Source organism: Pan troglodytes, chromosome 10 (assembly GCF_028858775.2).
Source record: "Pan troglodytes isolate AG18354 chromosome 10, NHGRI_mPanTro3-v2.0_pri, whole genome shotgun sequence".
Taxonomy (NCBI): Eukaryota; Metazoa; Chordata; class Mammalia; order Primates; family Hominidae; genus Pan; species Pan troglodytes.
Genome location: NC_072408.2, coordinates 13,531,169 through 13,547,221, shown reverse-complemented (window position 1 = coordinate 13,547,221; position 16,053 = coordinate 13,531,169). Strand labels below are relative to the sequence as shown.

Below are 16,053 nucleotides of genomic sequence, written 5' to 3'. Positions count from 1 at the left end.
CAGGAGTTGGAGTCCAGCCCAGGCAACGTGGTGAAACCCCCTCTCTACAAAAAATATAAAAATTAGCTTGGTGTGGTGGCACACTTTTGGTCCCAGCTACTAGGGAGGCTGAGGCGGGAGGATTGCTTGAGCCCAGGAGGAGGCTGCAGTGAGCGGCGATTGTGTCACTGCACCCCAGCTTGGGTGACAGAGCAAGATCCTGTCCAAAAAAAAAAAAAAAAAAAGCTGGAATTTTGATAGGGATTGTGTTGAATCCATATATATATATATCTCCACTTATTCTGATCTTTATTTCAGCAAGGATTTCAATATATTTTTCAGTCTTGCACATCTTTTGTTACATTTATTTCTATGTATTTGATGTTGTTTATGTTATTTAATATTGCTGTTGTATTTCTGGTTTTCCAATTTTCTGTTGCCAGCATGTAGAAATGCAATTAATTTCTTTTTGAGACGGAAATGCAATTAATTTTTTTTTTTTTTTTTTTTGAGACGGAGTCTCGCTCTGTCTCCCAGGCTGGAGTGTAGTGGCGCGATCTCGGCTCACTGCAAGCTCCGTCTCCCGGGTTCACACCATTCTCCTGCCTCAGTCTCCCGAGTAGCTGGGACTACAGGCGCCCGCCACCAAGCCCGGCTAATTTTTTGTATTTTTTTTTCTTTTTAGTAAAGACGGGGTTTCACCGTGTTAGCCAGGGTGGTCTCGATACCCTGACCCCGTGATCTGCCCACCTCGGCCTCCCAAAATGCTGGGATTACAGGCGTGAGCCACCACACCCGGCCTAAATGCAATTAATTTTTTTTGTGTATTTGTTGTGTACCCTGCAACCTTGTTCAGTTTGTTAGTTCTATATTTGTTTTGTTTTGGTAGATTACATCCCTCAGGCCCTGCTACTCTGGACTTTCATGATGGAGATGGTAACAGGAATTGTATTAAGAAGGAATGTAGGGATTTACAGTGAGCTGTGTTTAATTTACGGTGTTTAGGCCACACCCGAAACACATTAGAACAGTCTTTGGAGGAGGGAGGCGGGGTGGGTGGGGCATCCTGTATTTTTAGAGTTGGAGATTCTAAAAGTTCAGTTGTGAACTCTTGATTTCGGTGCCAAGCGGCACTCAAGACGAAAGGCCACCGACACTCGCCTGCGGGGATCAGGGCGGGATGACCTGGGTACCGCGGTCACGCCAAGGCCGAGGCCCTCACCCTTCCCCTCTTTGGGAAAGGGCAGACAAGTTCCGGGTTCCCTTCTAGGTCCGGGCGAGGGGGAGAGCGCCCCACAAACGACAGGCGCCTCCTGCCTCTCTCCTTCAATAAACAGTCCACAGTGTCCCGGCTGGGCTCGCCGTGGCCTCCGCCTTCCCGGCGGACACACCTGTTTACCCTTCACCGCCGGACGGCCAGGAGGCGCCACGACGACCCCAGCCCCGCCCAGGCTTCTCCGGGATGGACCGGCCTCCCGGGGCACAGATGAGGACCCTGACCCCGGAGGGGCCAGACACTCGCTCCAGGGCCCCTGGCCTGACCCTCTTCCCCTCGCCCCTTCAGGTACCCGGAAATTAAAGAGGAGCTGGAGGAGCTGGACCGCATCACAGAGCAGACGCTCTTTGACCTGTACAAATACAGCTCCTTCACCACTCTCGTGGCCGGCTCCCGCAGCCGTCGCGACCTGCGGGGGACTCTGCCGCACCCCTTGCAGCGCCTGAGGGTCCCGCCCCCGCCTCACGGGGCCCGTCGAGCCCGTAGCGTGGCCTCCAGCGTGCGGGACAACAACCCCCAGGTGGACTGGAAGGACTGGAAGATCGGCTTCCAGCTGGTGAGGCCCCCAGCGCCGAGGGACCCGCCCCGCCCCTCGCCGGCCCCTGGCCCCGCCCACCCATGGGCTCCGCTCCTTTCCTGACCCGCCCGCGCAGCCCAGTGACACCACGCGGGGCCTCATGGGCTCGCGGGCAAATAAAAGTAAATAAATACAAATAATAACTAGATAATTAAAATAACACCTCTTGGTGCCCAAGCTTTTGGGGCCTCCTCCCTGGGGTCCTATGTAGAAGCGTTTCAGGGGTAGGAAGTCAAATTTATTATGGAAAATGCATTATTATTATTATTATTATTATTATTATTATTGTTTTACTGTTTCTGGTCCTTGATTCAGGAAGGAAAATGCAACTTTCTGAATTCCAGTGCCCACTAGTGGGACTCAGTTAGGACCCTCCAGCGTGATGGAGAACTGGGCTAACAGCCCAAGATAGAGAATAAGGAGACAGTAAAAAAAGGAAACTTAGCTGGGGGCGGTGGCTCATGCCTGTAATCCCAGCACTTTGGGAGGCTGAGGCGGGTGGATCACCTGAGGTCAGCAGTTCGAGACCAGCCTGGCCAACATGGTAAAACCCCATCTCTACTAAAAATACAAAAATTAGCCGGGCTTGGTGGCACTCACCTGTAATCCCAGCTACTCGGGAAGCTGAGCCAGAAGAATCGCTTGAACCCGGGAGGCAGAGGTTGCGGTGAGCCGAGATTGAGCCACTGCATTCCAGCCTGGCCGACAGAGCAAGACTCCATCTCAAAAAACAAGCAAAAAAAAGGAAACTTAATTTTTTTTTTTTTTTTTTTTTGAGACGGAGTTTCGCTCTTGTTGCCCAGGCTGGAGTGCAATGGCGCGATCTCAGCTCACTGCAACCTCCACCTCCTGGGTTCAAGCGATTCTCCTGCCTCAGCCTCCCGACTAGCTGGGATTACAGTCATGAACCACCATGCCTGGCTAATTTTTAATATTTTTAGTAGAGATGGGGTTTCTCCATGTTGGTCAGGCTGGCCTCCAACTCCCGACCTCAGGTGATCTGCCCGCCTCGGCCTCCCAAAGTGCCTGATTACAGGAGTGAGCCACCGCACCCATCCCAATTTTTTTTTTTTTAATATAAAATAAGGCTGGGTGCAGTGACTCCCGCCTGTAATCCTAGCACTTGGGAGGCCTAGGCGGGCAGATCACCTGAGCCCAGGAGTTTTAGACCAGCCTGGTCAACATAGTGAAACCCCATCTCTACAAAAAAAAATACAAAAATTAGCCCATGTGGTGGCACAAGCCTGTAGTTCCAGCTACTTAGGAGGCTGAGATGGGAGAATTGCTTGAACTCGGGAGATGGAGGCTGCTGTGAGCCTTGATCACACCACTGTACTCCAGCCTGAGTGACAGAGTGAGCTCGTCTGCCAAAAAAAGAAAGGAAGGAGCAAGGGAAAATGAGGGAGGAGCCAAGGAAAGGAGACAGGGAAGTTCCCATTAGTAAGAGTGGGCTGGGGACTGGAGTCCTAGTCCCAGCTCTTGCTGGGACATATCTCTTGATCCCTCAGTCTTCCCATCAGTGAAATGGGAGGGAAAGTCTTGCTCCTTCCACCCTAGGCAGGGGAGGTATAAATGAACCAAAACCGTGTGTGTGCAGCTACTGGTCTCCTTTCCTGGCCTGCAACTCCCTTAATCCCATGCTCCCCTGGTCCATGCTCCTAGGGACTTCTGCTTCTCTTCCACTTCTGTCTTTCCCCACTCCTGGCTTCCGACTCCTGTCCGTCAGTCCTCAGAACCCCAGATCACTCATTCTTTGCCCTTGGCCCTGCCAAGGGGCTTATCCCCGGCTGCGTTTCCCCTCTGACTCTAGTCTCTGTGTCCAGTGCAACCAGAACAAATCGGACTGCTTCTACCAGACATACTCATCAGGGGTGGATGCGGTGAGGGAGTGGTACCGCTTCCACTACATCAACATCCTGTCGAGGCTGCCAGAGACTCTGCCATCCCTGGAGAAGGACACGCTGGGCAACTTCATCTTCGCCTGCCGCTTCAACCAGGTCTCCTGCAACCAGGCGTGAGTCAGTCCTGCCTGGCTCCTTGCTCTCTGCGGGGTCCGCTTCCCTGGGTCAGCCTCACGCCCTGCATGGGCAGGGCCCAGGAAATGCTTGTTGACTAAAAAAATGCCAGTGCCAGCAGGCCAGGGGGAAGCACTGGCTTTGGGCCCACACCCTGCCCCAGAGAGCGCCCTACGAACTCCTGCTGCTCCCTGCACTGCTGGATCTGAGGGAAGTGGCCTCACAGGATGCCTTGGGAAGACTAGGGCTTTGAGAAACCAAAGGCTGGAAGCATGGATCTTGGTCTTTTTTTTTTTCTTTTTTTTGAGATGGAGTTTTGCTCTTGTTGCTCAGGCTGGAGTGCAATGGCGCAATCTCGGCTGTCTGCAACCTCCACCTCCCGGGGTCAAGCAATTCTCCTGCCTCAGCCTCCTGAGTAGCTGGGATTACAGTCATGCGCCACCACGCCTGGCTAATTTTTTTATTTTTAGTAGAGACGTTGGTCAACGTCCATGTTGGTCAGGCTGGTCTCCAACTCCTGACCTCAGGTGATCTGCCTGCCTTGGCCTCCCAAAGTGCTGGGATTACAGGCGTGAGCCACCATGCCTGGCCAGGGTCTTGGTCTTTCTAAGGCCCCTTTCTCCCTAGCATCAAAGCTCAAAAGGGCCTAGGAGATCATCTGTCTCATACTCTGTTCCCTGAGCTGAGGCTGGCAGTAGTAGTGAGGTGGAGTGGCATGGGTTGAGGGACTAAACCTAAGTTCCCACTCTAGCTCTGTCACTTCCTGGCCAGGTGACTCTGGATGTATCACGTCATCCTTCAGAGCCTATTTCTTAGATTGTAAAATGGAAGTAAAACAAAAAATGAGATTCATTCAGTGTTCGTTCAACAAATAGTTTTGACTATCTGGGCTATGTGCCAGTCACTGTTCTAGGCATTTGGACTACATCAAAGGAAAAACTATATAATCCATGCCCCTTTGGCACTTTTACTCAAGTGACGAAGATGATGACGATAACACTCATCTCAAGAGCTGTACCAAGTGCGTGAGATACAAACGTGAGGGCACTTTATAGACCACAGTAAATGATGGGTTTCATTACTCTTGTACTCAGACAGGTGAAGTGACTTGCCCTTGGGAATGGGCCGGCCCTGGCTAAGGATTCTTCCCACCCTACTACCCCTCGGGCATTCATTCTGTGAGGACCCCTGTTATAATGTCCTTGCAAGCAGCTCATAGCAGCTGCAGGTTCTCTGAGGGCTGGGAGAGGCTGAGGCGAGGGGGGGTCCCCTTCTGTAACCTCTGGCCCCCTCCTCCCCTGCCTTCTCCTCCTGCTCGTTTATTTTCCGGAGCCATCTCCCTGCCTCTGCCTGGCTCCACCCTACAGGGGGCATTCCCTCCCCTGTTGCTGAAGAATGGCCACAGGGCAAGGTGTCACTTCTTACCCTTCACACACACTCTGCCCAGTACACGATTTTGTTCTGTTTTTAGTCTTTGCATTTGTTTGAGGACAGAAACTACCAGCTGGGAAGTAAGATGGTAGCAACACCTAAGCCTGAGTCAGCCCACACCTGCCACCAAGTTCCTCTGACCGTCACCTGGACACCTGTGCTTTCCCTATGCCCTCACCCGATGCCTCCCTTTGCTCTGTGTGCCTGCCTCCCCCTCAACAGAAAGTCCATGGACACCTGTGCTTTCCCTATGCCCTCACCCGATGCCTCCCTTTGCTCTGTGTGCCTGCCTCCCCCTCAACAGAAAGTCCATGGACACCTGTGCTTTCCCTATGCCCTCACCCGATGCCCTCCCTTTGCTCTGTGTGCCTGCCTCCCCCTCAACAGAAAGTCCATGGTTCATCTTTATCTTGGCACTTAGGCGCTTAGGTCAGCTCAGAGCCTCATTTCTCGCCTGGGTTGTTATACCCACCACTCCACCCTACTGCGTTCTTCTGCCTCCAAATCCTCCCTTCCTTCTGCAACTACAGGAATCTTTGTACTTCATCCTTACTTCACGTCACCACATGTAACTATTCCAGTTAGTCCTGTGTGTTAGTCCATTTTGCGTTGCTATAAAGGAATATCTCACCGGGCACGGTGGCTCATGCCTGTAATCCCAGCACTTTGGGAGACCGAGATGGGCGGATCACCTGAGGTCAGGAGTTAGAGATCAGCCTGGCCAACATGGCGAAACCCCATCTCTACTGGAAATATAAAAATTAGCCGGGTATGGTGGCACACATCTGTGGCCCCAGCTACTCAGGAGGCTGAGGCAGGAGGATTGCTTGAACCCAAGAGGTGGAGGTTGCAGTGAGCCGAGATCGCACCACTGCACTCCAGCCTGGGCAACACAGCAAGACTCCATCTGAAAAAAAAAAAAAAAAAGGAATATCTGAGTCTGGGTAATTTATAAAGGAAAGAGGTTTAATTGGCTCAGGGTTCTGCAGATTGTACAAGCATGGCACCAGCATCTGCTCCAGCTTCTGGGGAGGCCTCAGGAAACTTTTATTCATGGTAGAAGGGGAGGAGAGGGGGCAAGAGAGAGAGAGACCAGGCACTTTTAAACAACCAGCTATCGGGTGAACTAATTAATAGTGTGAGGATTCACTCATTACTGTGAGGAGGGCACCAAGCCATTCAAGAGGGACCCACCCCTGTGACCCAAACACCTCCCAGCTAGGATCACCTCCAACATGGGGGATCACATTTCAACATGAGACTTGGAGGGGACAAACATCCAAACTGTATCCTCCTGTTTAAAATCGTTCAGTGTCTCTCACAGCCTCCAGCATCAAGTTGGCGCTCCTTAGCATGGCTTTCTCACCCCTTTCCTCCCCGATAACTACACCCTTTTCCCCCACCCTATAATCTTTTTTTAATAACACTTTTATTGAGATATAATTTACAAACCATAAATGTATCCTTTTAATATGTATAATTTAGTGATTTTTAATATATTTGGAGTTGTGTAACCATTACCACTACCTGTTTTTAGAATATTTTCCTTACCCCAAAAAGAAACCCTGTACCCATTAGCAGTTCTTCCCCATTTTCTCCCCTCCTCCAAGCCCTGAGAGCCACTCTTCTGCTTTCTGTCTCTATGGATTGCCTATGGTGGACATTTCACGTAAGTGGAATCGTACAATATGTGGTCTTTTGTGAGTGGTCTCTTTCATTTAGCATAACGTTTTCAAAGCTTATCCATGTTGTAGCATGGATCAGAACTTCATTTTTATGGCTGAATACTATTATATTGTGTAGATACACCACCTTTTTTTTTTTTTTTTGAGACAGGTTCTCACTCTGTTACCCAGGCTGGAGTACAGTGGCACAATCAGACCTCACTGTAGCCTTGATTTCCTGGGCTGAAACGATCCTCCTGATTCAGCCTCCCAAGTAGCTGGGACTACAGGCTCATGCCACCATGCCCAGCTAATTTTTTTTAATTTTAGTAGAGACTAGGTCTCACTATGGTGCCCAGGCTGATCTTGAACTCCTGAGCTCAAGCCATCCTCCTGCCTCGGCCTCCCAAAGTGCTGGGATTATAGGCATAAGCCACCACGCCCGGCCCACATTTTTGCTTATCCATTCTCAGTTGATGGACATTTGGATTGTTTCTACTTTTTGGCTGTTATGATTAATGCTGCTATGAACATTCCTGTACATGTTTTTGTGGATCCTGTACATGGATCTATGTTTTTATTTCTCTTGGGTGTTTACCTATGAGTGGAACTGCTGGGTCATGTGGTAACTCTATATTTAACATTTTGAGGAGCTACCAGACTTTTCCAAATGGTCACACCATTTAACATTCCCAACAGCAGTGTATGAAGGTTCTAAATTCTCTACCTCCTCCTCATGCTATTTTCTGTCTTTTTGACTTTAGCCATCTTAATGAATCCCTGTAATCGTACTAGTGAGCTAATACAGCTCTTACTAAGGCTAGACACCATTCTAAGCATAATTTCATGCTCAACACCCCTGTGAGGTTGATATTTTTATTATCCCCATTTTACAGCTGAGGAAACTGAGGTACAGAGAGATTAAGTAAGTAACTTGTTTGGTCCCACATCTAATACTTGTTAGAGCCCGAGGATTCAAATACAAGGAATTTAATTCTGGAGTCTGTGCTCTTTTTTTTTTTTTTCTTTTGGAGACGGAGTTTCACTCTTACTGGCCAGGCTGGAGTGCAATGGCACAATCTCAGCTCATGACAACCTCCACCTCCCAGGTTCAAGTGATTCTCCTGCCTCAGCTTCCTGAGTAGCTGGGATTACAGGCATGTGCCGCCATGCCCGGCTAATTTTGTATTTTTAGTAGAGATGGGGTTTCACCATGTTGGCCAGGCTGGTCTCAAACTCCTGACCTCAGGTGACCCCACCCGCCTCGGCCTCCCAAAGTGCTGGGATTACAGGCGTCAGCCACTGCGCCTGGCTGAGTCTGTGCTCTTAACCATCACATTATACTGATTCTCATAGGCCACTATAGTAATGTGCTTAGTGTGTATCTCTATGTGTTTTTGCAAAATCTGTATTTAATTTACATAAATGGTATTGTGTTATAGATCTCATTTCACCTCTTACTATTTTTTTTTTTTTTGAGACAGAGTCTCGCTGTAGTGTGCAGTGGTGCAATCTCAGCTCACTGCAACCTCCCAAGTTTAAGCGATTCTTCTGCCTCAGCCTCCCGACTAGCTGAGATAATAGGCGCCCACCACCACGCCTGGCGAATTTTTGTATTTTTGGTAGAGACGGGGTTTCACCATGTTGGCCAGGCTGGTCTCAAACTTCTGACTTCAACTGATCCACCTGTCTCGCCTCCCAAAGTGTTGGGATTACAGGTGTGAGCCACTGTGCCCCACCACTTTTTTTTTTCGAAGCTCTATGTTTTAAAACCCATCCGTGTTGTTCCACCTCTGATGGAACTTGTGCCTGCTTTCCATGGGGGCGGCACCCACCATTATACTTTTCCCCTCTCTGTGTGCGAAGGGCTCACCAGCCTTCAGGACTGGCCACCTCTGTAGCCTCTCCTTCAGTCCTTCCCTGCATCTAGCCTGGGCTCTAGAAGTGCTGACTTCCCAGTACATCCTAGAATGTGCACCAGTATGTCACGCCTCTGTGCCTTTGTTCTTCAAGGCCAGTGGAATATCCCGGATCACCTAGTTCCAATCTCCTCATTTTACAGAATCACCCTACATTTTACAGAGGAGGAGAATAAGCTTAGAAACAATGACCTGCTCGAGACCGTACAACCAGAACCCCACCCTTTATCTCTGGCCAGCCTCTTCTCCCTCTTCTCTTTAGTCCTCCTCTGCTGCTCACTGGCCGAAGTCCCCTTTCCGTCTTTGCCCGGCTCCCGTTGCTAGCTCCAAGATGGCAGGGTAGCAGAACACAGATCCTCTCTGTGCCGTGTGGCACATGTGCTGTGCTACAACCCACACAGCCTCCCTGTTCTGGAACCTGTGATTTGCTGTGAAATTGCAGTCCTACTGCAGCTGTGTTGCCTCTGAGATTGCTTTCTCTCTGTCCCCACACCTGTCACAGATGAGTTTTGGACCTACCATTCTGAGACATACTGATGCAAGAGGCTCCCGGGAAACACTTGGTACTGATCTTCCTCCCCTCAGCTCCGTGCTCACCACTGGTCACACTTTCTCCTTTAACCCTGCTCCCCTCCTCCCCTTCATTCATTCATTCATTCATTCATTCCTCACTCAACAACTATTTATTAATCATCTCCTCTATCTCCTAGATGACAGGATCTATGCAACTAACCCAGAGATGACACAGAGATGAATGAGATGTGGCTCCTGTCATCAAGGAGCTCATGATTCAATGGGGGAACTAACACTTAGATGCATGGGCAGTTAGGGACATGCAAGAATCTTTATAATGCAACAAGAGAGAAGTTACAAGGCAGCACGGAAGTCAATGCCGGTGAACCCAGATGGCCTGGTGAGAGGAGCCTGGACTAGAAGGTAGATGTGTGACCTTGGGCCAGCTGTTTGAGCTCTCTGAGCCTTAGCTTCCTCCTCTGTGATATGAGGATGAGACTCTCACAGGCTGTTGGTTGGAGTGACTGAGGGAGTGTGAGTAAAGCTCTCGGCATTGTGCCAGCACATAGTAGGTGATCAGGAAACAAATGGCTCTGAAAGGCACAAGTCCTGTAGGAGTTTAAGAGAGTGGACATTTCTCTCTGCCTCATCTCCCTATTCCCTGCACCACCTACACTTTCCTCTCTGACCCTACTCTCTCTTTCCTGATAAGGAATTACTCTCACTTCCACCACCCGATGTATGGAAACTGCTATACTTTCAATGACAAGAACAACTCCAACCTCTGGATGTCTTCCATGCCTGGAATCAACAATGGTGAGAAGCTCCCTGCTTGCTCCATGGCGCCCTCTGCTTCAGCCACTCACCTGTACTTACCTTGAGCTCACCTCCTAGAGCTGCTGGGAGGGGTCCTGTCTGCTGTCTCTCCCCAATAGGTGCCACATAGTCCGTTCCAGGCATGAGAGGAATCCCGTCCCAGGTCTTCCTCCTGCCTCCAGATTCCAGCTCAGGGGTTGCCAGGTCCCTTTGCGGGTCTTCCTGAACTTGCTTCTCTTGCAGCTTTAGAGACTGGGCAAGGAAGGGAGAGTGGATTTCCATCTCCTAACTCTTTTCTAGGATTCCCGCCTCTGCCAACTCTGCTCTCTCTGCACCCCTAGGTCTGTCCCTGATGCTGCGCGCAGAGCAGAATGACTTCATTCCCCTGCTGTCCACAGTGACTGGGGCCCGGGTAATGGTGCACGGGCAGGATGAACCTGCCTTTATGGATGATGGTGGCTTTAACTTGCGGCCTGGCGTGGAGACCTCCATCAGCATGAGGAAGGCAAGGATGCTGACTGGGAGGCCTGGAAGGAGCGCCTCAGATTGCAGAGGGGCAGCGGGGAGGCATGGGAGGCTGGAGAGGGAGAGCATGTGGGGTGGGCCTTGAGCATGTGGAGGTCTTCAGGAGCAGGAATGAGGGGCAGAGGGGCTGGCACTGGGAAGTAAAGCCCTGCAGGGTGGACCCTGGGGGACAAGTGCTGAGAAGGCATTCAAGGCATGCTTAGGGTTTCTGGGGATGCTCTGGGCCTAGTGGCCTTGAAATGAGCAGTGGGTGGGCATGGGGGTGGCTGGAAGCATGTATTGAGAGGGTGAGGCCAGTAGGAGGGGCTGGCAGGTGTGAGATACAACCTGGAACTGAGGGAAGGCAGAGAACCCAGAGGCACTTGCTCTGTCCTCTGATCTCTTGGTGTATGTGGGTTCATAGGAAACCCTGGACAGACTTGGGGGCGATTATGGCGACTGCACCAAGAATGGCAGTGATGTTCCTGTCGAGAACCTTTACCCTTCAAAGTACACACAGCAGGTGAGGCCCAACCTGATTCCGTGGCAGCCACTCCCAGGCCTGCCCTGGCTGGTCCTGCAAAGCTGGAGGGGTTGTGTATGTGAGAGAGAGAGAGGGAAACTGGGGGGTGGTGGAAAGAGGATGGAGGCTCTGTGCAGAGAACTGCTGAGTTCAGGCCTGAACCCCCTCTCCTCTCCACCCTCCTCCCTTCCAGGTGTGTATTCACTCCTGCTTCCAGGAGAGCATGATCAAGGAGTGTGGCTGTGCCTACATCTTCTATCCGCGGCCCCAGAACGTGGAGTACTGTGACTACAGAAAGCACAGTTCCTGGGGTGAGACTCCAGGGAGCCCCCACCCTGCCCCACTGACCCCAGTACTCACTGAGGCACTTTTTCCTCTCAGTCCCCTGTTTGTGGGGATGACTTCTGGCTCCCACCTGCTGGGATGAATCCTTCCTTGCTCTTGTTTTTCAGCCTTTAGTCTCTGCCTCTGTCAGTTTCCCTCTCCCTCAGTCTCTCTCTCTTTTTTTCTTTTTTTTTGAGATGGAGTCTCGCTCTGTCACCCAGGCTGGAGAGCAGTGGCGCGATCTCGGCTCACTGCAAGCTCCACCTCCCGGGTTCACACCATTCTCCTGCCTCAGCCTCCCAAGTGGCTGGGACTACAGGTGCCTGCCACCATGCCCGGCTAATTTTTTGGTATTTTTAGTAGAGACGGGGTTTCACCCTGTTAGCCAGGATGGTCTCAATCTCCTGACCTCATGATCCACCCACCTCGGCCTCCCTCTCTCTTCTATCTCTGTTCCTCCCTGTCAGTGTTGCAGTCTCTCTGTTTTGGCCTTTGTGTGTTTGTCAAGGAATTGTCCCATTTAAAAACAACCTGCAGGCCGGGCGCGGTGGCTCACGCCTGTAATGCCAGCACTTTGGGAGGCCAAGGCGGGCGGATCACGAGGTCAGGAGATCGAGACCATCCTGGCTAACACGGTGAAACCCCGTCTCTACTAAAAATACAAAAAATTAGCCGGGCGAGGTGGCGGGCGCCTGTAGTCCCAGCTACGCGGGAGACTGAGGCAGGAGAATGGCGTGAACCCTGGGGGGCGGAGCCTGCAGTGAGCCAAGATTGTGCCACTGCACTCCAGCCTGGGCGACAGCAAGACTCAGTCTCAAAAAAAAAATAAATAAATAAAAATAAAAATAAAAATAAAAATAAAAATAAAAACAACCTGCAGCAGAAGGAAGGAAGAGCACGTGAGAAAACCTCCAGCGGTTCCTCACTGGCTGCTAAGGTTTCAGTGCATGCTCTGCCCACAGCTTCCCTGCTCAGTGCCCAGGGCGCTTAGCTGGGCAGGCTCCGGAGGGACTGGGTGGGGTACACAACACTTCCATGGGGAGCAGGAAGAAAATATTAAAAGTTACATGGGTCTATCTCATTCCTTCACATTTGCCATCTTATGTGCTTTAGAATGGACATACTGTATCCATTCAATAGTAGAGGTATATAATTTATAAATCAAATACATGTATTGGACCTGTTTATTTAAGATTTTTTTTTTTTTTTTTTTTTTTTTACCTGAACAAGGGCACAATCAGTAAAGTTTGGAGCACCTTGGAATCTCCTCCTTATCCTGGTATAGGACTAGACAAATCTCTTTCCTTTTGACTACAGTTGAGTTGTTTGGCAGGGAAGTCGTGTGCCAGGAAGCTGAGAGAGAAAGAAAATCACAAAAAGAAAATATGTAAGCTGCAAGGGTTTGCATTCCTGGAGTTCATGCTCTTCCCTGGCACAGCTGGCCTGTTCCCCCTGCAGTTCCTCCTCCCAGGGCTCTCCCCTGGGCCCAGCTGTCCCACAGGGTGGGCGGAGGGCCATCACGGGAGGGGACATGGTAGTGGGCACTGGAGACACAGAGGCCCTCAAAGGCAGCGGATTGTCTCACCCCAGAGTTCAGCGTCCATCCCTACCTTGTTCCTGTCTGTGGTGACTTTTCCGCTTCTGTCCTTCCCTGGGCTGGCTCCGCAGTTCTCTTCTGCCTGGACTTTCCAGTCGTGGCCTCCTGGTTCCTGTCTCTCTGACCTTAGAGGATTGTAGCACATCAGAACTGGGGGAAACCCAAAGGCCATCTGGCCTCATCTCCTGTCTCAGATGAGCAAATTAAGGTCCAGGGGGAGGATGTGACACGTCCCAGGGTATACAGGACTGGGACAGAGGAGATGCCACCTGTGATTTCTCCCTCCCCTCAAATAATTATTTCTACTTTGTGGGTTTGCACATCTGTGAGTGAAAAATAACAATATTGATTGCTGAGAAGTTGTGAGGATGAGAGAGGAAGTAAGGCTAAAAGCACAGTCTGTTGCATTTCCTAGGGCTTACTTCCCCGGAGAAGAGGGCCAGCTGCTTCCCCTTCTTCCTAAAGATCTCCAGCCCTGGTAGGGATTTGGGTCAGAAATGAAGAAGGACTTCAGACTGAGGAACTAAAAGTAGCAATAATGACAAAATAACCTTACTTAGAATTTGGGAAATAGGGGAGGAGGTGAATCTACAGTTCCATTATTATTATTATTATTATTTTGATAATAGCTTTATTGAGATAATTTATATCCCATACAATTCACTCATTTAAAGCGTACAGCTTCATTTTAGTCAAATTTTAGTTTTAATTTTAGGTTTTAAGTATAGTCCCAGAGTTGTGCAATCATCATATAATCAGTTTTGGAATATTTTTAGTGTTCCCAAAAGAAACCTTGTACTCACTCAGGCCAGGCACGGTGGTTCATGCCTGTAATCGCAGCACTTTGAGAGGCCAAGGTGGGCAGATCACTTGAGCCCAGGATTTCGACACCAGCCTGGGCGATGTGCCGAAACCCTGTCTTTACAAAAATTAGCTGGGCATGGTGGTGTGCACCTGCAGACCCAGCCACTTGGGAGGCTGAGGTGGGAGAATCACCTGAGCCCAGGAGGTCAAGGCTGCGGTGAACCATGATCAGGCCACTGCACTCCAGCCTGGGCAATGGAGTGAGACCCTGTCTCAGATAAATAAATAAATAAACCTTGTACTCATTAGCAAGTCCCAAGCTTCCCTCCCCTCCTCCACCACTGCCAGCCCTTGGGCAACCACGATTCTTTCTTTCTCTATGGATTTGCCTATTCTGAATCTTTTTTTTTTTTTTTTTTTCTGGAGACAGAATCTCCCTCTGTCGCCCAGACTGGACTGCAGTGGCGCGATCTTGGCTCACTGCTACCTCCGCCTCTCAGGTTCAAGCGATTCTCCTGTCTCAGCCTCCCGAGTACCTGGGACTACATACAGGCGCACGCTGCCAAGCCCGGCTAATTTTTGTATTTTTTAGTAGAGATGGGGTTTCACCATATTGGTCAGGCTGGTCTCAAACTCCTGACCTCAGGTGATCCGCCCGCCTCGGCCCCCAAGTGCTGGGATTACAGGCATAAGCCACGGCGCCCGGCTATTCTGAATCTTTCATATAGATGGAATCTTAGAGTGTGTGACCCTCGTGTCTGCCTTATTTCACTTAGCATAATATTTTCAAGGTTCATCCGTATGGTAGCAATAGCAGTGCCTCATTCCTTTATATGGCTGAATAACAACACTCCCTTGTATGGATAGACCACACTTTGTTTACCCATTTATCAGTTAGTGGACATTTGTGTTGTTGCCACTTTTTGGTTATTTTGAATAATGCTGCTGTGAACATTTGTGTACAAGTTTTTGTGTGGACGCATGTTTTCCATTTTCTTGGGTATATACCTAGGAATGGAATTGCTAGGTCATATGGTAATCTATGTTTAACCTTTTTTGAGGAGCTACCAGGCTGTTTTCCGAAGTGACATCACCGTTGAACATCTCTAGCAGCAGTATAAGAGGTTTTCAGTTTCTCCACATCCTGCCAGTTCTTGTTATTGTCTTTTTAAATTTTTATTTATTTATTTATTTATTTATTTTGAGAAGACTCTCACTCTGTTGCCCAGGCTGGAGTGCAGTGGCACGATCTTGGCAAACTACAGCCTCCACCTCCTAGGTTCAAGCGATTATCCTGCCTCAGCCTCCCAAGTAGCTGGGATTACAGGTGTGCACCACCACACCCGGCTAATTTTTGTATTTTCAGTAGAGACTGGATTTCACCATGTTGGCCAGGCTGGTCTCGAATTCCTGACCTCAGGTAATCCACCTGCCTCAGCCTCCCAAAGTGTTGGTATTACAGGCGTGAGCCACCGCACCCAGCCTATTGTCTTTTTTAAAATAACACACATCTTAATGGGTGTGAAGTGGTATGTTATTGTGGCTTAATTCCCTTATTCTTATACAATTATTGTTCCCATTTTTCTTTTTTTTTTTTTTTTGAGACGGAGTCTCGCTCAGTCACCCAGGCTAGAGTGCAATGGCGCGATCTGGGCTCACTGCAAGCTCCGCCTCCCGGGTTTACGCCATTCTCCTGCCTCAGCCTCCCGAGTAGCTGGGACTACAGGCAACCACCACCATGCCTGGCTAATTTTTTGTATTTTTTGTAGAGACGGAGTTTCACCATGTTAGCCAGGATGGTCTCGATCTCTTGACCTCATGATCCGCCCGCCTTGGCCTCCAAAAGTGCTGGGATTACAGGCGTGAGCCACCGCGCCCGGCCTGTTCCCATTTTTCTTTATGGCGTTTATGTTTTTGTCCATAGCATATATTTCCTTACACTGGTGTATCCTGTTTTGTTTTTCGCCTGACTTAGCTTATTTTCTTTCTTTATTAATTTATTTTTTAGGCCAGGCACGGTGGCTCACGCTTGTAATCCCAGCACTTTGGGAGGCTGAGGCGGGCAGATCACGAGGTCAGGAGATCGAGACCATCTTGGCTAACACAGAGAA

General features: G+C 49.9%; 1 protein-coding gene across 5 annotated transcripts in view; it reads left to right on the top strand.

The window, feature by feature from the left end:
* SCNN1A (sodium channel epithelial 1 subunit alpha) overlaps positions 1–16,053 on the top strand; it is a 32,020-nt gene that overhangs the window by 12,890 nt on the left and 3,077 nt on the right. For 3 of the 5 annotated variants that reach the window (XM_024347647.3, XM_024347648.3, XM_024347646.3), the window contains 7 exons: positions 1,544–1,811; positions 3,656–3,846; positions 10,087–10,190; positions 10,532–10,695; positions 11,119–11,217; positions 11,411–11,528; positions 15,951–16,016. In XM_024347647.3, the coding sequence (XP_024203415.1) occupies positions 1,544–1,811; positions 3,656–3,846; positions 10,087–10,190; positions 10,532–10,695; positions 11,119–11,217; positions 11,411–11,528; positions 15,951–16,016 (1,010 nt within the window). The remainder of the gene's footprint in view (positions 1–1,543; positions 1,812–3,655; positions 3,847–10,086; positions 10,191–10,531; positions 10,696–11,118; positions 11,218–11,410; positions 11,529–15,950; positions 16,017–16,053) is intronic. The other 2 variants (XM_016922830.4, XM_016922829.4) reach the window with 1 other exon arrangement.